The 24,591-nt window shown below is 33.2% G+C and overlaps 1 protein-coding gene across 1 annotated transcript in view; it reads left to right on the forward strand.

The window, feature by feature from the left end:
• The first annotated feature begins 228 nt into the window (after window positions 1-228).
• The window catches only part of mRpS5 (mitochondrial ribosomal protein S5), a 39,814-nt gene continuing 15,451 nt past the window's right edge, over window positions 229-24,591 (forward strand). The window contains exons 1-5 of the mRNA XM_075365960.1: window positions 229-411; window positions 3,402-3,515; window positions 11,895-12,020; window positions 16,927-17,154; window positions 19,251-19,285. Of these exons, the coding sequence (XP_075222075.1) occupies window positions 324-411; window positions 3,402-3,515; window positions 11,895-12,020; window positions 16,927-17,154; window positions 19,251-19,285 (591 nt within the window). The 5' untranslated portion in view covers window positions 229-323. The remainder of the gene's footprint in view (window positions 412-3,401; window positions 3,516-11,894; window positions 12,021-16,926; window positions 17,155-19,250; window positions 19,286-24,591) is intronic.

The following is a 24,591-nucleotide window of genomic DNA, read 5'->3' on the forward strand; positions in this document are numbered from 1 at the left end:
TTGGGTATTTTTGGTTAATTAATTCTATTATTTATGCTATTCTGAGCATGTAAGAAGGCGGTGGATTTACATTTACACATTGAATGAATTAGCTTCTTTCATTAGAAAATCATACATATGCTTGTTTACAAGTGATTTAAAATTGTATACATTCTGGATATAAGTTGTAAGTTGAGAGAATAAACAGAAACAATAAAGATTTTCCTTTAAAACAGTAAGTGTATTTAAGTAGTAAAATCACTATTTTGGCAGCAGTGGATCCATGATAGTTGGGGGTTAGGTTGTAATGATAATGTAGTGCGGTTAACAAAACTTTGTTTTTAATGCAGTTTCTATTTTCAAGCAAAATGTTGAGTTTGCGGAATTTTATATCGAAAAGACTAGTATCGCAGATTCTGTTTTCAGAAAATGGTAATGTGATTTTGTTCTCTTACATAAGCCTAAAATTGTTCTTTATTTGAACTTAATACCCTGATGATTCAAAGCATTGTGTAATTTTAGATAAAAGATTAGGTGTCTTAGTTTTTATTTTATTGTTATATCAAATTATATCTTAAATCTTAATAAACGACTGTATGTTTTTACATGTTTTAGATTTGATTCACACAGAAAAAACTATTCTATAACGATTTTATATGGCTTTTTTCATGTTCTAATTCTACCTTGTACCAGTTAAGTTTCCTAACTAAAACTATTTTACTCAATAATAGCTGTTACTTTTGAGTTGATCACTTTGACCAATTTTTACGATTAGCTTTCAGAAGTAAAAAAGGATGTAACGTAAAATTGTAAGTTTTTTTAACGGTATTGAAAACGCCGATAGATTGCGAACACCTACGCTCATACACTATAATGTATATATGTATTTTCCAAAAACGTTTCATTGATGTTTGAACAACTTTTGTATTGTTGCATTTACAGAAACTGGTCACTGGTATGTTTCAGTGCTGTTGATTTGTTTTTTTGGTTATTATAAGTAGACAATTGGCTGTTGGTTTTCATAATAAAGCCTATTCAAATAATAGTAATGATTTGAAAATGTATTTTTGACTTTACAAACTATCTCAAAATTATGTTAATGTAAAAGTACTAGAAACAATCAACATATATGTGTAGTAAAAAAAAAAAAAACATATGTCACCAGAACCCATAATGGAAATTATAATTTTTAATTATAAGTGAACCAAATTATGTAATATAGAATAATAAATTCTACGAATAACCAGGTTTACCATTGGGTACATTCATGTCTAGTCTTGTAACAGAGTTTTACTGCACGTGCATATCATACAAAGAGAAACTGAAAGAATTAACACTGTTTATTTTGTATGATGATGGTAGTATAACTGATGTTCAAAGTGCCACACATTGTACTTGAAATTTTCATTTAATGCCAGACATGAATATAACAAACTGTTAAAACAAAAACTGCAATATAACTACAAATAACATATTTATCCACAACACGTCTAATCATCTCGTTCAGCAGAAATATTCAGCTTACTCAAGCTTGTTACATTGCCTAATACATACTCTTTTGCTTGTTGACAACTATACTGAAAAACCCAACAATAAAAATGTGGCTTTGTTAATGGTTACAAACTCATAAGCCATATGCTACATAAAATACTTAACAAAATCAAAAACAACTCTTTGTAGAAATACATAATATTAACACATACCAAGTAACAGTTGTACAAACTTGCTACACCGTCATATATTACAAAATAACTAACAAAATACACAAGATCACACAACATACTAACAAACAGTGTAAGAGTATGAAAATTAAACTTCATTGATTATACTAAATATTGCATTGGACCAACCGGACCCTCACTTCCATGTAGATGAAGCAAATACTGGCAGTTGCATTACAACAGGATCAGTTTTTCCTAATCACCTCACAAAGAACATGTGCATACATTCACCACAACATATAAATTTCACAACCAGCAAATAAAAACAAAAATTTTCCAATGAACAGTATGAAATTTACAAATCTGTAGAATTTGTTAAAATCATTGTATAAATGTACAAACAAGACAGCTTGATTATTTTGATTACATATAAAATATGGTTTTAAACCTTTTAAAGACAGGTAAGCCTTTTGTAACAAAATGGTTATCAGTAACTACTGAGAAATGCTTTGGAAGAAGAAATTCCATTATTTTGAAAGTTAGATGTTTAATTATTTGATAATTTTAAAATTTTATAAGTTTTATCTTGCTATTTAATATACAAAGCATGTTTCATAATGTGATTATGAAACAGATAATTTAGTATAACAAGTCATATAATTTAGTACTTAATACATACTACATCTATCCAAATTAAGTAAACTAGCTTTGTACCCACAATATTTAATAATTTTTTTAAATTTATTTTTCAAATATTCTCTTTCTCTTCAACTTACATTCTGTTATAATTCTCTGTTAATTTTCTCTTATATACTGTTATAATTTTATGTGATAGCTTAAATGTGAGATTCTACATTAATGTGCATTATAGCAACACGATAATCCAACTATTGAAGATTTTCTGTAACAGCAATATGAATTTTCCATCTAAATATATTAACTCATTGATTTTCAAGAACAATGATTGTGCCGGCAATATTCTGTAATGGGTGTTTGTAATAAGTTGCACACAGAAGAACATGCATTTGCATTTTCTATAATTATATAATTAATAATAATAGTAATAATTATTACATAATTTTAATTTTGTGTGTGTATAGTTGATTTTTAAATATTGTCAGGAACTAGAAAACAGTGATAAAAAAAATACTCCTTTGTCAAAATTATATACAACACTAACACGTCGTTTAATATACTAACAACAAATCACAAATTGATTGTGATTTTGATTCATATATTTTTTATTGTGAAAACTTGATTATAGTGTAATTTATAACATTTCTTTTTTGTAAAACAAAATATACAAGAATCATGATTACATTTTCTTGCCATAGAAGACTTCCATATATGCAGTAATTTTTAGTTATAAAACTGAATGATTTATGGTGATATTTTTGTTTACATTATCTATAGTACTGTCTCATCCCATGTGTGAGGATTAATTGTAATAAGACATCTCAGTTCTAATGAATTCTTTCGTAATGAATTATTTTTAACTGTTGCAGTAGTATGCCATTAAAATAAATATTCAAAAGATGTGGCCACCTCTAATTATCATACAATAAATGCTTCTAATGATAGTCACTATCAAAAGTTTTGATTACTGAGGAGACAAGGAAAATTTCACCTTGTGTGAAGTCAGGTTAATAGTGTGCAATTCTAATATATATATATATATATATATATATATATTAATTAAATTATTAAACATATTTTATTAAATGGTAATATTGTTTTTTAACTTTTTTCTCTTATTTTCAGCTCCAGTGAGGAATTTGGTTCGACAGTTTACACAACAAAAACCTTTAATTCAGGAGGTGAAGATACCAACATTTATTTTTCAGCAAACAAGGAATACTAGCTTTTTTAATAAGTGTAAGTTTAAATTAAGTGGTAATTAAAATAAAAAAATATTAATCTCTGAAGCTCTGTTTTAAATCAACTAAACTCTGAAGCTCTGTTTTAAATAAACTAAACTAGGCTTATTAAACTACTCCTATCTTTGTTAATAGATCACGAAGTTCGTTAGAACTTTGATGGTAAGAGAGTACAGAACTGGATGGACGGTGAAGTCAGCGAACTATGTTTACAGTTCTAAATATGACCTAACCAAAAAGTGAAATTAAAATGAGAAAAAAATAAGCGTGAAAACATTATATTTCAGTTCAGTTAGATTTGTAATAAATAAAAGTTTCAAAAAATATCTTGAATTTTGTTAGACAACGTTTCTTTTTCCATTTATTGAACTGCAGGTCTCGAATGTGTCATTTTTTTTTTTCATTTTTTTAAGGTGACTATGAATTGCGCCGTTAGATAGCAGTACTTGATATTACTAGATAGCGTACAAAAACATGATAATGTACTTGAAATAATAAAATTTAAAAGAAAATATACTACAGCTTGTTTTAATAGTAAATGCTTGTATGTAAATGAAAGTAATGAAGATGAAACAATTTCTTTAATTCCCATCAATCTTTAAAAAAAAAAATAAAAGTATTAGTTCACAAGAGATTATACTAATTTTATTAAAAAAGGAATAAATAAAACAGAAATAAATTCAATCGGTAAAGTTTTTATTCTACAATTAGAACTATTTGAACTAATTGATGGAGAAATAAAAAAAAGTTCATTTAATCGTATATATATGAGGGTAAGTCAATTATTACCCGCAATATTACTGGAACATTATGTAGAAAGGGGCACGACAATAAATATAGTGTGCGTTACAGTGAGAGTCTTACTGCCAAGCTGAAGCCTGCAATTCAAAGCAAACGCTGAGGACTGCTGTCGAAAGGTGTTGTGTTGTTGCATGACAATGCCCATCCACATACTGCTACTCACACAGCTGAAACACTCCAGAAACTCAACTTTGAAGTACTGACTCATCCTCCGTATAGTCCTGATTCTGCCCCTTCTGACTACCACTTGTTTGGTCCACTCGAAGAGGCAGTAAGGGGCCGTCGATTTATCTCGGATGAAACATTGAAAGAAACTGTGTATTCCTGGCTCCCAGCTCAACCGAAAACCTTCTTTTATGAGGGCATCAAGAAGCTTGTGTAACGATGGACTAAGTGTGTTGAAATGCGAGGGGACTATGTTGAAAAATGATGTACATGTAAATTTCCTATTTGTATTGCAATAGAATTTATAACTACATTGTTGGATAATAATTGACTTATCCTCGTGTGTATATATATATATATATATATATAAATGTTTTTTGTCCCGCATGCATTCCTGTACCATTCATCCGATTACGATAAAACTTTTGTGAGTTGTGCATATGCCCACAAAGGTTTCTGAATTAGTTTGTACCTGCTAGGTGGCGCTGGGACCAAAATATTTTGAAAAATTGTACTTATGGTCCAATTTGGCTTATATTTAGAATATGTATTAGTTACGTGAAAAGTAATATTTGTGCAGAAAATGGACCCACTAGGTGGCGCTGGGGGTCGAGATATTTAAAAAAATTGCACTTATGGTCTGATTTTTTCATATTCAGAATATATACTAATTATGTGAAAATAAATATTTTTTGCAAAAAATGGACCTACTAGATGGCACTGGTGTTGAGATATTTTGAAAAATTGTATTTATGGTTCGAATTTGTTCATATTCTGAATATAAATTAGTTATATGAAAAGAAATATTTTTGCAAAAAGGGTAAGAGGTGATAAAAATTAAAGATGATAAAAATCAAGGGTTGCACTTATAAGTAATAAGTGCAATATTACATCACGGATCTTTGATTCTTAAAGGTCATTATATTAGATTTATTAAAAAAGGAAAAATATGGTATGACTATCAATTAAAAAAAAATGTATTTTTGTTTGTTCTTAGAAACGAAATAAATTTTAATAATAAATCCATAAGATAACAATCAGTAATTCATAAAAAAAAATAAAAGAATTATCTAACAAAACGTAGTGATATCCAAAAAAATACAATGAAATTGTAAACCGTATAGTAAGTCTCGCAGATATTATTTCTTCTGCTGAAAAAACAAAGATTTCTTTAATATAAATAAAGTGATACTGATATCAAAAAAAGTAACACACTACATTTCTATTTTCAAAATCTGTTATTAATTTATAATTTTCTTTAAAAAAAATTCATGTAAAATAAATGCAATAGTAAAATAAGCAAAAATAGAGAATGATGTTACAAAATTCTTAGCGGCCCAATTTCATTTATATGTAATTTGTTGTTTAATAAATGAAATTGGACTGGTAAGTGTTTTATAACAAATTTTTCTATTTTTTGCTTTTTGTATAGAACGCTTAACATTACATATTATATTTAACATGTAATTTTTTTAAACAAAATTCTAAATTAATAACAGATTTTGAGAAATGTGTAGTGCCTTACCTTTTTTGATATCAGTATCATTTTGTTAAAAACAGTTTTATTTATATTACAAAAATCTTTGTTTTTTCAGTGGAAGAAATGATAGCTGCGAGACTCAGTAAACGGTGTAAAACATACTGTAAAACAGTACGTTTTACAATTTCATTGTATATTTTTTGTTAACAACTTACAGTACATTACTTACCATACATACTTGTTTTCTTTGTCCATATTACTGGTTTTTGATGAGGTTAATTTAGAGGGTTGGTTGGGAAATCTTAAGAAACTGCATCTGAAATAGCCTAACTTTGCACTCTGATTTTTACCTGCCTGGAAACTGAAGAAACATTTTTCAAGAAAACAGTTTGTTCACCAAAGAAGTGAAAAATGAAACCACAATTCTGTTTATAAAGTGGATTAAATTTTTATACTGAAGGTATTTTGAGACAAGTGTTCCATTAGGACAAATGTTTTATGACGCGATTATATTGAAAAATAAGGATGATTATGTTAAAAATAACCAAGTTCACACAGTTTTAAATAATTGCCTTCATATAAATCATGTTTATGTTATATTAGATGTAATTTTACTTTTCTGGTTTTCATTTGAGATATTTGGATTTAAATGGTGGTCAGGATTGACAACATTTTTCATGTGCTTTTAAAATTATAATATTTTTGTCAATGACAATTAATGTAAAAAATTGTGAGCAATGAAAATTTATATTATTTCCAGTATTCTAACAGAAATATTCTTGTAAAACATGCCTACAAAATAATGTACTGACATATGTATGTTGATGATACCATCTTATTATAATAAGATAATTTATACAATTCATTTATCATATAAATACTGTATTTACTTGTGTAAGATGTACACCAAAAAATTAATTAATTAATTAATTTTTACAGTAAAAATTAAATACCAAAATATACTTTAAAATTAAATTGACATTAAATGCTACATTATATACAAAAATTACTATAAAAACGCTAAGCTAGCAGGCACTTCTTAAAAAAAAAGAACAAAGAGCATATTGTAGCAAATCTTATAAAGATGAGGAAGTTAAAACACTAATATGGTAAATATGAAAAAGGATTCATAATCTGTTTTTTAATCTTTGTCACTGTTTGAATCAACAGCTTCAGAAGAGGCCTGATCGTCTTCGTTACCCAATGTGGCATCCCAATCCCGTAGGGGAAGACATCCATCTTGTGACTCTTCCAGTTGCCACACCCTCCCCAGACCACCAGACCAATGTGGCATATCGCCCCCCCCCCCCCATAAAACATCACGGCTCCATTGCAGAGTCCTGCGTGATATTCACCATAAACCATCGTCAAAACGCCGCTACATACCACGGCTAAGTGGCATGCAGCCACATCTCGCCGACAGTGTCGCTTGCTCACTAAATGCCCTCATTGAAGCGCAAACCGCACCCCCCTGGAGCAAGGAATCCATGCCCGTTGGCAGCAGCCGCAACTCTGCCAACAGCTTAATTAAAAAAATGACACCTATTATAAATCTAACCGTGGCTCGCCGCCAAAGCGCCTACCTTCGGCCAATCAACTGCCCACGTTCCTACTACCTACTAAATCCCTTCAGCAGGGTCCAAGGTGGCAGTCTTCACTTCCACCTAAGCTATAAGAAATGGAACATTTCTTGAAGCTCTTCACAACCAAATCATTTGATGTAAGATCCCATGCAGCCAAGATCCACTTGTGACATTAATGTCAAACTCAGCTTTTCCAGTCTTCCTGAAGGATTTGTTTCACAGACTTAGTCATTATCCACTCTTTTTTTTTTTTTTTTGTCTTCAGTCATTTGACTGGTTTGATGCAGCTCTCCAAGATTCCCTATCTAGTGCTAGTCGTTTCATTTCCGTATACCCTCTACATCCTACATCCCCAACAATTTGTTTTACATACTCCAAACGTGGCCTGCCTACACAATTTTTCCCTTCTACCTGTCCTTCCAATATTAAAGCGACTATTCCAGGATGCCTTAGTATGTGGCCTGTAAGTCTGTCTCTTCTTTTAACTATATTTTTCCAAATGCTTCTTTCTTCATCTATTTGCCGCAATACCTCTTCATTTGTCACTTTATCCACCCATCTGATTTTTAACATTCTCCTATAGCACCACATTTCAAAAGCTTCTAATCTTTTCTTCTCAGATACTCCGATTGTCCAAGTTTCACTTCCATATAAAGCGACACTCCAAACATACACTTTCAAAAATCTTTTCCTGACATTTAAATTAATTTTTGATGTAAACAAATTATATTTCTTACTGAAGGCTCGTTTAGCTTGTGCTATTCGGCATTTTATATCGCTCCTGCTTCGTCCATCTTTAGTAATTTTACTTCCCAAATAACAAAATTCTTCTACCTCCATAATCTTTTCTCCTCCTATTTTCACATTTAGTGGTCCATCTTTGTTATTTCTACTACATTTCATTACTTTTGTTTTGTTCTTGTTTATTTTCATGCGATAGTTCTTGCGTAGGACTTCATCTATGCCGTTCATTGTTTCTTCTAAATCCTTTTTACTCTCGGCTAGAATTACTATATCATCAGCAAATCGTAGCATCTTTATCTTTTCCCCTTGTACTGTTACTCCGAATCTAAATTGTTCTTTAACATCATTAACTGCTAGTTCCATGTAAAGATTAAAAAGTAACGCAGTAATGCATTATCCACTCAGAATGAAAATTTTTCAAATTGGCTTTGAAAGGCAGATTATTACAGACATCTAAAGGCTGGATTAATGATGTCATTCCAGTAGGAATACAAACTTGCTCTGTTTTACTTTCACAAAGTTTTTTTTTTACATTGTGTTTTTTGTTACATGTTCACAAAAACTGTCCATCACTAACATAATTTTCAATTTTAAAAGAGTATCAGGTTGCTACTCTCACACAAATTTTACCCACTCTAAAACTAGTGTTATCCATCTATTTTTTTTTCTTGGTACCTATAGTGATATCAGCAGGTAATTTTTCACCCTTTGGAAGGATTTTTCTTTTAAATACAATAAATGATGGAAATTTTTTGTCATCTGCAAGTACTCAGTTCCCCCCTGAGGGAGAAAACCACCTGCCTCGTGAAATGTCTGGTTGCCACACCACCCCCTTCATTCCTAGTCATGAGTGGCTTAATTGGAGGACATCTTCTTGTCCTCAAACTGATACATTCCACAGTCATGTCTCATGAGATGCCTCTAATCATCTGCAACTACTCTGGTCACCACATCCTTTCCCTCATTCCTAGTCCTGATAGGCTTTAACAGGATATCTGCAGGTACTCCCAACCCTGTAGGGGAAGACACCCCGATCAGAAGGATCAGGGATCCTTCTGATCGGGGTGTCTTCTGATTGCCACTCCCACCCCACCTAGCCATGATGTATCTGCAAGTACTCGATTCCCCCCCAAGGGGAGAAGATCCCGCCTTGTAGCGTGTCCGGTTGCTACACCATCCCCTCCATTAATTGAGTAAAATTACTCAATTTTACTCAATTTGAGTAAAATTGAGTAATTTTACTCAATTTAAATTAGTATTAAATTAATACTCAACGTTTGTTGAAATTATAAATTAATAATTATTTAAATAATAATTTCATTTTGGAATGTAGTTGATAGCAGTTTTAACTACTTTTAGTGCACCTTACTTTTCGAACTACTGTTATATTTATGTATCTTGTTATAAATTGTTTGTAGTTCAGCTCTTTTACTTATTTTACTTCTGTATTTTGTCAGTCTTTCTCTTGTGGCAGTTACCAATCTTAACACATTTATTACTGAATTTTAATGTTCTGACGTTCTTATCCCAGACAGTGGTACTTTATACAGAGCTTCATTAACTTTTAAATATATTTATTATCTAATTATAACAATAAACCAATTGAAGAATATTTTTGTAGTGTTTGTGGAATAAATCTTGATTTCCTTTCTTTTTTTTTAAACTATTCATATAATGTAAAATGGTATTTAAAAATTTATTTTTGAGTGATAAATTTCAAAACAGTTTTCTAAATATAAAGGAATTTAGCACAGTCGTTTCTTTCCTTGATCTTTGCTATAGTACACTTTACACTTCCTGGTTGGTAGTATTTTTTTTTTAATGTTTTCAAAAATTTCCCAAAAGACGGAAGTGGTAATAGTCCCAAAGTAAGTGGTAGAGTCAGTCACTCATTTAATCTTGCTATTCCCAAACGCTAACATATCTCATGAGAATGTTTATTGGTTTCTTTAATTACCTGAACCCACAAACTCTTTCAGAAAAAATGTTTAAAAAATTCAAATGCACTTGATTCAACAGTTAGTTACAAGAGGATTAATACTAAATTTTCCATAAAATTTACTAGGCCAGGAGCATTAGACAAAACACATTTTTTTTTTTTGAAAAATTCGTACTTCTCTGTAACTTGGTATGATAATATAACCAATGAAGGCAGCTAATGTTATTAAACAAAAAAATAACCTGAATCAAGTTTCAGAAGAGAAAAATTGAAAGTGGCCTGATTGACAGTGAAAATCACATATAGCTTGGCTGAAAATTGCTTTATAGAGAACTGACAGAGGAAAATGTTTTAGGTAATTGCTTAACCTATAAATGGAGACATTATAGGTAACAATTTCATAATTAGGTCATGTGCAATATGCAAAAAAGCATGAAAAAATGAACCTGACATAAGACACCCAGTAGCTGTTTTATATTCTTTTCTCAAAGCACTTCAAATTTTAGGAAAAAAACAGCTCTAATATTGTTTAAAAAGTACCCCCTGAGCTGGAGGCTGGGTATTAATGTAGTAGGCAATCTACCGCTGTAGTTAGATAGTTCTTAGATGGCGCCACTGAAATGCTTTATTGAAATAAGAAAATAAATAAATAAATAAATAAAATTATAAATATAATCTACGCTTACATTGCTCGCTAACCATGACTAGCGAGCATTGGTTAGGTTTGGTTTATCTCAACATGCTATCTCATTGTAAAAAAGGATCATCAATTTTCAACGATTAGAACCAGAAATATTGCAGTCACAATGATGGTTTGAAGCTCTGTAGTCATTTATTTGCGAGTGGTCACTCTCTGCCAGTTATTCAGGTCATTTCTCAATTTTCCCCCCTTTCACCCCAACCAAAACCTGATTGATGTTACTTTTTTTGTTAGTTAGTTTTCATTGTTTACATTAACATGTCAAGTTACAGAATGGTACAAATTTTTCCGAAGTCAATGTTTAATGCTCGTGGTGTATACTTGTTTCACCATATTTGCTGAACAACACTACTTTCAAGTTGTACTGTCATGGTTAGGTTGTTCGGAATCATCATCACTAACTACTTTTACTTGTGTTAGTATTCTCAATATCGTCTAAGTACTTGATTCATCATACTTCTTTCTGAAAATATTATAAACGTATATATATGCTTATTAATTTGGTAAAAATATGAGCATACTACAGGTTAGCCATTTTGTCAGTATAACAACACTTTGCTAGTTGATCATAAAAACAATATAAAAGAAATTATCGATAAAAGTCAGCAGTTTGCTAGCAAAGTTGATATAGAACATCAGTATTTATAATTGAAGCACATGACATTACCTGTTGTGAATAACAAGAATATGAGCACAATATACAGGATAGATGGCGGTCTGTCTTTTGTAATTTTGCATGATAAAATGGGACGGAGTGCCCCATGTTGTGCTTATCGTAACCAATGATGAGCATGTTATCATAATCATCTTTTGTTATGAGTATATTGTAATTGTAATGTGTTGTAATTGCTAAACAAACAAAAATAAATGAGAAAAAAGCAACAAAAGAAAATTTTTTTTTCAGATTAATATCAAGTTTTTTTGTTTTAATTTGGAAATTTTTTGTGTATTTTTGTTTTGTGTAGCTCCTGCTGAATCCATATGGAAAGGTGTTACTAGTGTCAGTAATGCAGGAAGAAAAAGAGGTCGAGGAAGGGGGAATAGGAGAAAAATTGCCAAGAATTTGAACAGAGGGCAGGTAATTGGTGTAGGTAAGTGAAAAAACATAAAAAATGTTTTGTTTTCAATATTTTACAAGGGCTATTCGTAAATATCCTCCTTTGGTTCTCAGTAGTGTGTGAAGGAGTGGGGCTAGTGATTCTGTCTTTGCACAATTGAATAGCCTGGTTCATGTAGTGTTATTGGAAATGTGGCTCCCTTGTTTGTTCCTGTAAAACTGTCGTTTAAAATGACTGCTGTCATAGAAGATCCTGCCAACTGTGTGTGCATGCCGTCATTCATTTCCTTGACACAAAAAACTTGTCAGCTGCTTAAATTTATCATGAAATTTGTGCAGTATATGGAGGAAATATCATAATATGATATTTGTGAATATCATAGAGCAGTAAGGCAATGTTTTGGGAAGGTCAAATATACATTTACGACAATGAAGGAAGTGTCAACCCTCAATTGTCACAGATGAACTTGTTGCAAGTGTCAATGTGAAAATTTTAGAAAATCGTTAATTCACAATAACAAGAATTATCTGATCTTTTTCCTCAGATATTAGAATCAGTACTGTATGAAATTGTAACTAATAGCTTAGGCTCCACAAATTTTGTGTTCACTGGATGCCCAAGCTTCTTTCTGATGAGCACACAAAAAATAGGATGGGGTCAGCACCTTCCTTCTCAGTTACCATAACAAGAAGGATGAATTCCTTGACCATATTATAATAGTCATGGGTTAAATTTGTTAACATGGAAACAAAAGCTCAAGCAGTGCAGTGGGGGCACACAAGTTCTTGAAAACCTGTTATGGCCCATCAAACACTTTCTTCAAAAAAAGCTGATGTCATTGGGTTTTTTGGGACCATAAAGGCGTAATCTTCGTTGATTTTATGGAAAGAGACATAACAGTTAATGCTGGAACTTACTGCTAGATATTGAAGAAATTGAGAAGAGCCAGACAAAACAAACGATGCGGCATGCTGAATTCTGGTTTTGTTTTTCTTCATGATAACGCTCGTCCGCATACTGCAGTATGCACACAGTGCCAAATCGACAGTTTCAGATATGAGTTGTTTACTACTGTCCATATAGTCATGATTTGGCCCCCGGTGATTATCAGCTTTTCCCGAAAGTGAAGAATGGATAGGGATGCAGTGTTTTGAAAATAGCGATGATTAGAAAAACAGTGTTACTACCAGGTTTAATTCATAGGTTGCAGAGTTTTATGATGGGATATTCAAAAATTTGTTTACAGTTATGATAAGTGCCTTAATTGGATGCAACTTTTGTAGAAAAGTAATAAACTAGTTTATCACTTGGTAATTTTTTTTAGTAATGAATTGGACGTTACTTCTCAAATAGCCCTCGTACATTACATTGTTAAATTTATCTATATTATATTGTTTAATGTAATATTATAGCTATCCTTCGTACTTGGTATAGTTTAATTCAGCTGAACCAATATATTTTTAAATTAATGGCTACTCAGTACTGTCCCTGGCCACTTGTCTATTATCGGATTCTGATTAACATATTCTAATCCAAAATATCTGCTCTAATAAGCTACAAATTCATTATATGACGAAGATTCAGCTGCCTGTGAAGTCCAAAGCAAGATGCCCTAAATAAGACTGACTTTCAGAATATCACATAAATTGTAATTCTGAATGTGTTTTCCACAGTTGTAATGCATGTTTGTTAGTTACAGCTTGATTATTAAGAAGATTGATTACATAATAGTTTTCTATGTCCTTGTGTTATAGTTTCCCCTAACCAAATCGCTGCCAGACTCCATTCTCAAATGGATGGGAGTGTGAGACTCTCAAAAGCTAAAACCCCCACCCACTCTTCATGCATGATACCTGGATTTGGTCCTTATGAAGGTACAATATTAGCAATATTAAGGTACAACTTCGCTCTGTAAATCTCAACCAGGGGTCCCACAGAACTCAGCATCAAAAGTTACCCACCAGGGGCACCTATAAATTATAAACTTTAATTAAATTATTATTATTAACTTTAAATTGAATTATTTAATAACTTTATTTAAATTATAAACACTCCATAAGTTATCCAAACCCTAGATACATGCCTGAAGAACAAACAAATTTTCTTTTTCTTTGCTTCATTCCCTCTTAACGATTATAATTCCTGGTGTTTGTTACATTCTTCTACATATACATTTATTTTCTATTTCTGTTAATTAAAATTGAACTTGTTATTGAATTGATGAGTAACATTTCATTTCTAAATGTAGATATTAAATTATATTCACATATATTTTAAATATATGGTGATTGAGGAAAGCAAAATATCAGTCAGAAGATTATCTTCTCTTAAAACCAAAAACAAAATTGTTTGAAGCTCATAAAAATTAGTACTTCAAAAGTCTTTGAAAAGTGCGTTGCAAAGTGTATATATTATATAGGCTTCTTCACTGATATCGTGTATGAAAAATAATTGAAGTTAAAAAGAAATCATGAAAACAAAAAAGAAATTTATATAAAATTAATTTTGAAATCATTTAATAATATAACTTGTGAAAAATTAATATGAATAGTTAATTCAAAATAAACTTAAACCAAAAATTCTTCAAAGGATAATTTCAGAATTGGTACTAAAAGCAAATGAAGAGTTTTCCCCTCTGGCAGAGACAATATGTATATTGCATATCTTCCAGAAATGAGCTCATTAATTTCTTACTTCAGTGTAAAGCAACAAATTTTCAAGTAATTACTCCAATTTTATTATGATAGTAACATATTTAGAGCAGCTTAGATACAAATGACACCAATTAGAATTTCTGTCTGTGATATTAATGATGTTTAGCCCTTTTGGTGAGCAGAATAAAGATGTCACTTTGGCTGAATAACAAGTGCATTAAGTGAACATGACATGCTTATATACTGCAGTATATTTGACTCTTTGAAGAAGTTAGGGGAAACCAATTCACTACATGCTTTCCTCATTAAGCTTGGCATTGTATGTTATTATTCTTGGAGATGGCTATGCCATTTTTAGAGATAACTGTTATTTTATGTAAGGTGAGAACAACCATTATGGTTATGACATGTAATATATATCAATGTTGATTTTACAATATTTACTTAAATAATATTATGAATTTACATTTATGCATATGCAAATCTTGACTATGACTTGGGAGTGACCGGCTGTGTGGAAATAGATAAAATATTTTAGTATTTGTGAAACCCTTTTAGCCATTTCCAGACTAAACAATCTGTAATCATATGATTTTTCTTGCTCTGCTATGCCCAAAAAAGAAGAAAAATAAATTTGTTATTGGTATACCCAGAAAAGTTGGAGTAATGAGTAAAAACTCAAAAGAATAACTTTCGAAGTAGGTTGTGTGAAAAATTGGATTGGTGTAATGAAAAATTTATAAAAATAGATCAGTCTACCTAGGAAAAAATATGAATCATTGATTTGCCATTTTTCAAACAGTTACAAGATTAACTATGTTTCAAATTTTATATTATTTTAATTAACTAGATTTGCTGCTTAAAATTTTATGACTATAAAATTGCAGCATAAAATTTGTTTGATGTGAGGGCTATTTTAAAACTGACCCGGTTGGTTTCTTAAAAATAGCAGTATGGCTGATGCCATAGCAATGTAATTCAGTATCCACCAGTAATTTATAATCTCATTACCTACCCAACTGTTCTACATTCTGTTCAATGCTGCTTAAACATTTGATGAAACATGGAAATTTTTACTGTTGTTTTTGTTAACTGTTAGCTGTGTGATATGATTAGTATTTGTAGGCATAAGACCAGCCGTCCAAGATTCATTTAGAATCAATTTAAAGTAATGTTGTGAATGATTTGTAATACTATTAAATATTACAATATGAAAAAGCCTCGATGCTTGTACAGGACTGTTTTTCCTGCATATTAATAGTCAAGTCTCATACCAGAGGTGGGACAAAGATTTTACTTTAGTAATCAAAGTGGAAGATTTTCAACCACAGCCCTATGCTCATAGTAGTTACTTTGTGCCACATCATTATCAATTGAAGGTATAGTTGGCTAATAGTACTTTAAAACTAGAGTTCTGGGATGAGATAACTGTATTTTTGTATATTTCAGTTTCAGCGTATTTTGTTTCATCTTAATTTTTTTTAATAATTTACTTTCAACTTAATCGCCTAACAAGTTTTTCCTTCTGCATTTCCTTCCATTACTAAAGTACGTAACCTAGTTGCTGAAGTGTATGACCTACTTAATTCGTTTAAGAATTTACCATGTTTTTTCTCCAGTTTATCTTAGAACTTCATTTTGAACTCTGAAAAAATGTTGACCTCTTCAAATTGAATGGCATTCAATTTTCAAAATTTGTTTATAACACCACATTTCAAAGGCATGTTCTATTTTCTGTGCAAGCATCTGTGGGATTTAGGTAGTATCTGCGGCAAGTTACAGCTATCTGGTTTGCAGAAAGAAAATTTTCTCATCAACGAGCTGGTATCATGGATTCCTAGAAGAGGTACTTATGAGTCCATCAACAGAATGGCCAGTTTAATGATTATTTAAAAATGATTTTCTTTTGGATGTGAACATGTGAATCTTTTACATCAGTGAAAAGGCTTCTGTTTATGAATGTTATGTTGTTTAAGTTTCTCTAGTTCATAAAACCAGTACACTTGTAATACTAAGTGATTTGGAATTCATGATATTTTCATAGTGTATTTTTATTAGAATTGCTAAAAAATTTTTATTTTGCTTCCTTTCATTGTTATTTTTACTTTTGTGGAGAGGTTGGTTGCTCAATTTATTTCAGTAAAGAAAATGAGAACTGGTTAGTTTACTGCAATAATTTGCTTTTAGAAGAATCAGTTCTAAAGTAAATTAACAGATTCATTTTTAGTTTTAATTTACTGATGTATTACATTTTTTAATTTATTGAGAAAGATAATTTGTTTCAGGAAGGGCAAATATAATATGGCCAGGTCTAACGACAGCAGTTTTACGTGGTAAAGAATTAGTTGAAAGGCAAAAACTACCTGAAGATCCCGATAGAGATGCAAAACTAATTAAATTGCGTAATGAAATGGGGAAGTTTAGACCTCTTAAATTGTCTCCTATTGAAAGAGGATGGTCTGGTACGAAAATGCCTGGCCGGAGTATTGGACCTCCTGATCCTGTTGGAACAGGTAACTCCGAAAAACTCACGTAAAAAAGATATCTTAATTATATAGAAAGTATGTATTATTTCTGATGCTTGTTTATATAGCCATATAAATTCATAATACTTTTATATACGAGGTGCTACCCAAAAGTTCAGGGAATTTTACCATAAAGATAAAATAGCTTACCGTAACTTATAATTTCTACTGTCTCCTTCAAAGTAATCCCCTTGGGCATTGATACAGTGATCCCGCGTTTTTCCCATGATTCCATGCATCCCTGGAAGTGTTCAAAGTACGTTCTGCGTTTCTTCCTGAATCTCCTCAATTGTGTTAAAACGACGGCCTTTCAATTGAAATTTTATTTTCGGAAAGAGAAAAAAGTCGCATGGGACAAGGTCATCGAATAGGGTGGATGGGGAATCGCTACCGTCTTTTTGGAAGCCAAGAAATTCCGAACGGCTAGTGATGTATGTGTGGGTGCGTTGTCATGGTGCAGAACCCAGCTGTTGTTACCCCACAGATCTGAACATTTGCGCCTAATGCTTTCACGTAACCGCTTCAAAACTTCACAATAGAACATCCCTTTGACAGTTTGACCAAGAGGAACAAATTCCTTATGGATAATGCCTTTGATGTCGACAAAAACAATCATCATGGACTTCACATTTCTGTGAACTTGGCATGCTTTTTTTGGCCGCGGTGAACTTGGCGACTTCCACTGCGACGACTGCTGCTTAGTTGCAGGGTCATACCCGCCATGTCTCATCACCGATTATGATGTTGGAGATGAAGTTAGAGTCATCTCTTACTGAATTTTTCAATTCACTACAGACAGCTATGTGCGATTTTGTGTCTGGTCTGCAACAATAGCCTCTCGCACTTTCACAATGTTTTCCGGTGTTGCGCTTGTTTGATGGTCTTCCTGAACGCTCATCATCATCAACTGTTGTTTGTCCATCTGTGAATCGTTTTTACCACAAAAAAGTTTTACTTTTACTCATAGCATTGTGACCAAATGCTTCCACAAGCATGTGATGGGTTTCTGCACCAGTTTTTTTAATCATTAAGCAAAATTTGATGCAGGTTCTTTGCTCTTTAAAATCTGCCATTTAGAACTTCACCAAAGCAGTAAAACACAGCGTTACACAACCGCACGAAAATCAACAATGCAGCCTCTCACTGTCACAGCTGTTGGAACACTGATTTACAAAGAGTACTGTTAGCCTCATCTAGCGGCAGTAGATCGTACAAGTTCCTCGAACTTTTGGGTAGCACCTCGTATATCTTACTGCTATTGTTGGATAATTTTCAAAGTTTTATATTTTTTATGTTGTTACTTAAAGTTTATGACACCTTAACTGCATTATTACTTAGTAGACTATTTGTTAAAAATAAGGAAATTTTTTTTTGTCTGAAATGAAATAACTAGCACTAGATAGGGAATCTTGGAGAGCTGCATCAAACCAGTCAAATGACTGAAGACAAAAAAAAAAATGGAAATTTTAAGAACTATTTTATATAAAACCCTATCAGAGTATAGAGTTATAATTTTATGATACATCTTTGTTCATGATATCTGTTGCCTCAATCCCCTTATTTATTTTTTTCAACTTTCTGATCCCTGAGATAATTATTGTTGGAACTTCAGTCACTCGATATATGAAGATAAACTAAACCATGAGGCTATGTATTTATGTGGCATAAATTTATTAACGTTATATTCAGATGAACATTTTTACAAAATGTCATAAATAAAATATATAATATTTTATTAAAATTTTTACATAATTATTCATTATTATCTCCAGGTAGATAAACATTGGTCTAGGTCATGTAAGATGAAGTGCTGACTCATCATTCAGTACAGCAAGCTGCCTCAGTAAATCATAGGACTTTCAAAAAATTTAGTAGATAAATCTTTGAAAATAAATAAGTTTGTTATCAACCATATTTGCGTGAAGATTACCTCTCTCTGCTCTGCTTGAAATTAAATACTGGTTTTCTATTTTTTGATTATAAAGATGTAGTTTTATATTTACAGTAATATTTTTCTTCATATTTCAATGAAATTGTTAATCATCATAGTATTAGGTGTTTTTATGTAATAAATTTTGTTTCAGATACATTTGAAGGCTTTGATACAAGAGTTCTGGAGGTTGTGTACCAAATAATTACTTATTTTAACAATTTATTTTATAAATAAGATAAGTTAGAGAGATCTGTTAACAGGTATGTGATGTTTGGAATTCTAAATCCAAAACTTTCCTTCTGTTTCATTTTGAACTAAGGAAGGTCCATTGGGATTTGAGGATACGTTCTTAATGTAGCGTTGTATGTGATGTGCAATAACAGATTTTTTGTGTGAAATTGTAATATATTGCCTCCATGATATTACAACCCATTTTTGTTATTACCCTTGTTCTTGATAAAACAAGAATAAATGAAGTTAATCCTTTTTATGATGCTTACATATGTCAACTGTATAAATTACATCTTATTACTTCATCTGATACACTGTTTACAAGAAGGTGTTGTAAGTGCAAACTCCTATTCTCTGTTGCCTATGAAGTTAAATTTGTATTTTTAATAGTTCATTATCACACCTTAACGGCTAACTTTGCACTTAATAATATGAAGTACAGCATGTGGCAACATACTGTGCCAACAAACTATTGAAATTCACCTACACATCTGTACATGAGCTCCTGCAAGACTGCCCATGACTGCCCAACATCCCACCTCAGAGACACAGCCCCCACCACTTGCTAGTGGCTTTATAAGCAGCCACAGTCCTCCGTATGCAGCTTTTCTTCCCACTACACACCAGTCTGCTTAACCCTTTACACCATACACATACCACACCTCAAACAGTGCAAATTATACAATACCCAATATACCAATATTGGTATATGAGTATATATCAATATATACCGTACCCAGCAACACACCAGCATCTTGCACAGCCTCTTGTTACACTTAAACTCGGTGGTGTTCTAACATCTTACAAAATGTAACTGTATCCCAAGGTGGAAACTATCGTGCTGAAGGGTGGATGGTCCTATATTGTGAGCCTAAAATCGATGTCCTCTGGGAACCTAAGTAAATCCAGTTGTATGAAGCCCTAACTCCAGTATGCGCGCATTTTTCTGAGTGGTCTGTTAAATTGAGTAATCTGTAATCTGGGAACCAAATGTCAGTTCCAGTTGAAAATATTTTGGAGATTGTTGGTCCACTTGAAAAACCCAACAAACTTGGAATTTCAAAAGACTTCGACTGACCTTATCAACTAAATATGTGTCAAGTGATAAACAGACAATTAATATAACTGAGAGATTGGTAAATTATCTACTGTACATTTTCTTGTAGTAAAGTGTAAAGAGGAAGATAAATCCTTTTCTAAGATTTCCTTTGTTATAAATTAGTTGTAGTAGCTTGTGGCTCACCAAAATCAGTTAAAATGCTTAAGATTGGCGCCCTGTTGATAGAGGTGGATAGAGATGAACAGAATTGGACACTCAGCCCCTTAGGTACGTAGAAAAGGACGAAGTGATAGTAGAACCGTATAATACACTGATTTCAGCAAGTATGTAATATTTTGCCATGACTTAGCTAGTATAGAATTATCAAAGATCTAAGAAAAGCTATTGCCCCAGTTAGTCACTTCTGTGCAGAAGATTATGAGGAAGGAGAGAGGTGTTGATGTACCAATGTCCTCGCTTATTCTAACCTTTTCTACTCCAACTTTGCCTGACTGAATAAGAATTGGCTACCTTTCTATTCATGTGCAACCCAACCATACATACCAAACCAGAGATGTTGCTTTCAGTATCAGGATTGAAGCTATATAGTGTATTAACTTTAGGAGATTCACATTTGGCAAGGTCTCGAGAATTCTGCATTTATAAGTACGAATAAGCTATATTACAGACTAGAACAGAGTGTCCTTTCCTGTGGCTCGTCGGGAGTACAGAAAACCCCTCAACATGAAGAATCCTGTAATGCTCTTAGTAGTTTGCTGCACCAATGAAGCAGCAAACTACAAAGATCCCAACGAAGGGATCTACAAAAAATTATTGGTACGGTATCTCTGGCCTCCCGATCCCGATCAGCGTGCGGCCCTAACTGCAAATTACCACAGAGCGAGGGCTAGGTACTTTCATAGCATAAGGTCCTCCAAGCGTAATTCCTTGCACTCCTTCATTCAGAAATAAGGAAATAGAGACCCGTGGGGGATTGTGTATAGAGCCGTTGGACATAAGTGCAGGAGAGATGTCCTCTGGTCAGCCTTGTCAACCCACAAGGGTGTGGTAATTGATAAGAACCTTGTCCTTAACATTTTGCTGAATGATTTGCTCCTGGATGACACTATGGTGGGTGAGGTTTCATACTAGTGGCATGTCAGGCAGGAAGTCCCGATTTTCAAGACCAACTTAGAATCTTCAGAGATCACTGAGGCGGAAGTGCACCAGGTGATCTGTGGTATGGCATGGCACAAGACCCTCGGATATTATTGTATCACAGTGGAGCTTCTTGTCCGAGCGCTTCCAGTAGTCCTTGGTCCTCTAACTAAAATATACAATAGGTTGCTCTTCGCCGGCCACTTTCCGGCGTGTTAGAAGCGTGGAGACTTGATGTTGTTTAAAGGTGGCGACAAAGATCATTTTATTAGTTCTTACCGTCCACTAATCTGTGGATGGTCTTCCCTGTGATTGGCAAGGTTTTTGAGAAGGTCCTATATGTACGTATTGATGTTAGATTGGCCCACTGATCATTTGCTAATGGACAACCAGTATGGTTTCTGACTGGGCAAGAGCACAGAGTATGCCATACTAAAGGTGATGGATATAGCTTCCTGTAGTCCATGTAAATATATATTAGGGATCTTTCTGGACATGCTGCCAGAGTATGTTAACCCGTGCGACCGGGGATGTGGCTTCCCTCCACTGGTGGCGATCCTGATCGTGACTTTGTAATGGCACGCAAAAAACCATAATGGGACCAGGAGGTGGTGCAGGGTTTGTCCCCGGCTCCTGCACACACTGGAATGAAGTTGCATTCCCCTTGTTAGGTGACCTAAATTGGTCAACTTATTTGGGTGTAGCTCTGAATTTCTATGTTGCATAAGACATAATTTTGATTATTATGAGTGTAGTACTGATTTAACTTTACTTGTATTTTACTGATGCAAATGTCTGCCGAGGCATTTACATCAGTGGCATCCCGACTAAGGTCTGGGCTGATGACTGTGAGATGTAATCAGTTAGAGGGTCTAAAGACGACCTCCAGTAAAGCCCCTCAGGGCTTGGAGCGAAGGGGGTGGTCTGGCTACCGGTAACGTCACAAGGTGACGTAGGTGTCTTCCCCCTACGGGGTTGGAATGGGCTAAATGGAAATCATTACTGAATTATGTGGGTACTATTTGTCAGGAAACTTCATCATCTGTTATATTGAGAAAATTTCAGACCATTTGTGGATCAGAACAATCTCCACAACCGATTGGACTGGGAAATAACGGCATTCTTGTCATCATACCAGTTAATTTGGTAAACACGTTTGGAAATTTGTTTATTTCGCTTTCCCTTACATCATCTTACTGTCCTGAGTGTATAAGATAAAGGTTGCTGATAGAAAATGAGTCCCCATTTGTAATTGGAGATTCGCAAAATGAATTAAATATTTCCTTTTCTTTTGATGAGCTAAGGTGTGCCTTGAATAATTCCCGTGACACTTCCTCCAGAAATGATAATATCATGCTCTGTATGTTTTCTCACCTCCCAGATACTGCATTATGGTATATTTTGTCTATAATAAAATATTTTCTGACCAGGGTTTTCAGTTTCTTGGTCAAAAGCATTAATAATTCCCATATTGAAACCTGGTAAAGATAAATTATTTTTCAAGATATTGACCTATCTTCTTGACTAGTACCCTGTGCAAGGTGATGGAACGAATGATAAACCATCATCTCATATGATATCTTGAAAGAAATGCTCTAATTGCCCCCGAACAATACGATTTTCACCAAGGTAGATCATCTGCCGATCATGTATTTGCCTAGGAATCTGTCATTTAAAATGCCTTCCTACTTTGCCTACACCTTGTTACTGCATTTTTCTATGTGTGAAAGGTGTACGACACAGCTTGGAGGATACAAATCCTAAATACACTGCATGAATGGGGTATATAAGGAAATCGCCTTGCATTTTTATTAGGGGTTTCCTCAGTAGTCGAGTTTGAGTACCAGGAGGTTTCAAGTTCAAGTTAGAATAACAGTATTTGAAAATTTTACCCTAGGAAACAGAATGCCTTGTAGGGATGTGTCCTAAGTGTTACCTGTTTCCCATAACCATAAATATACTAGAATTGAGTATGAAAACCCATTATGTGTAGGTATTAGTTGATGATTTTTCAATTTATGTTGCATCTAGTACTTCAGCTAATGGTGAGAGGCTGCTCTAAAACACAATAACTCATTAAGAATTGTGGTGCAAAATGACAGGATTCACATTTTTCCTGGAGAAAATGAAATGCATTTGCTTTTCCCACTTTAGGGAACATGTTGACCCTCAACTGTTGTACATGGTGAACCTGTTGAACCATGCACATGGGTTAGATTTTTAGAATTGTGGTTTAACCAGCAACTGAAGGTTTAATGTTTAAAAATGCTATACGTGCTGAGAGTTTTATTCGTTGCAGAGTTGATTGAGTATGCATGTTGCACTACTACCAAGCTCTGGTCCATTTCTGCGTGGATTATGGCAACTGGTTTATTCATCTTCATGGGCCACTGCTCTTAGGATGCTCAGTGTGGTGCATCATTAATTTATCCGTCTTGCTACAGGTGCATTTTGTTGAAGCTCTGTGATAAGTTTATTAGTGGACAGTAGTGAGTCATTTCATTGGTATTGATGAAACTAAATGATCTGTTGGTTGTGCTTTTGTGGTTTGCAATAAAACATACATTTTTGGCCTTACCAGCATAGCCAGTATTTATGTCGCAAGGCTATTAATAAGGTTGTAATATACTTAGCCGCCTAACATTGTGACATATGAGTTCATTGCAGGCGATTAGTGACATGTACTCCAGACATCCTGTTGTCTGTGAGATTCAGTCCATTATTTCTGAAATGACTCTGCATAACACAAGTATGAGCTTCTGCTGGATTCCCAGCCATATTACAATTTCAGGTAATGATTGCAATTATCATGCTGCAAAAGAGGCTTGTTTGTGGAGCCTCCTTTCACAAATCACGTTGTATGGAACGATCTTATCTGTTTTCTGAAGAGGGTGGTTCATGAGTGTGGCAGAACAAATGGAATACTACCATCAACAATAAACTTGAACACTGTATCACTGTGGAGCTCTTCATGCAGGAGTAACTATTTAGAGGAGGTTATTATTTGCCATTTGCTAATGGGCGTACTAGATTTAATTCATAGACATGTCATTAATCAGACTGA

Source organism: Lycorma delicatula, chromosome 5 (genome assembly GCF_047948215.1).
Source record: "Lycorma delicatula isolate Av1 chromosome 5, ASM4794821v1, whole genome shotgun sequence".
NCBI classification, from domain to species: Eukaryota; Metazoa; Arthropoda; class Insecta; order Hemiptera; family Fulgoridae; genus Lycorma; species Lycorma delicatula.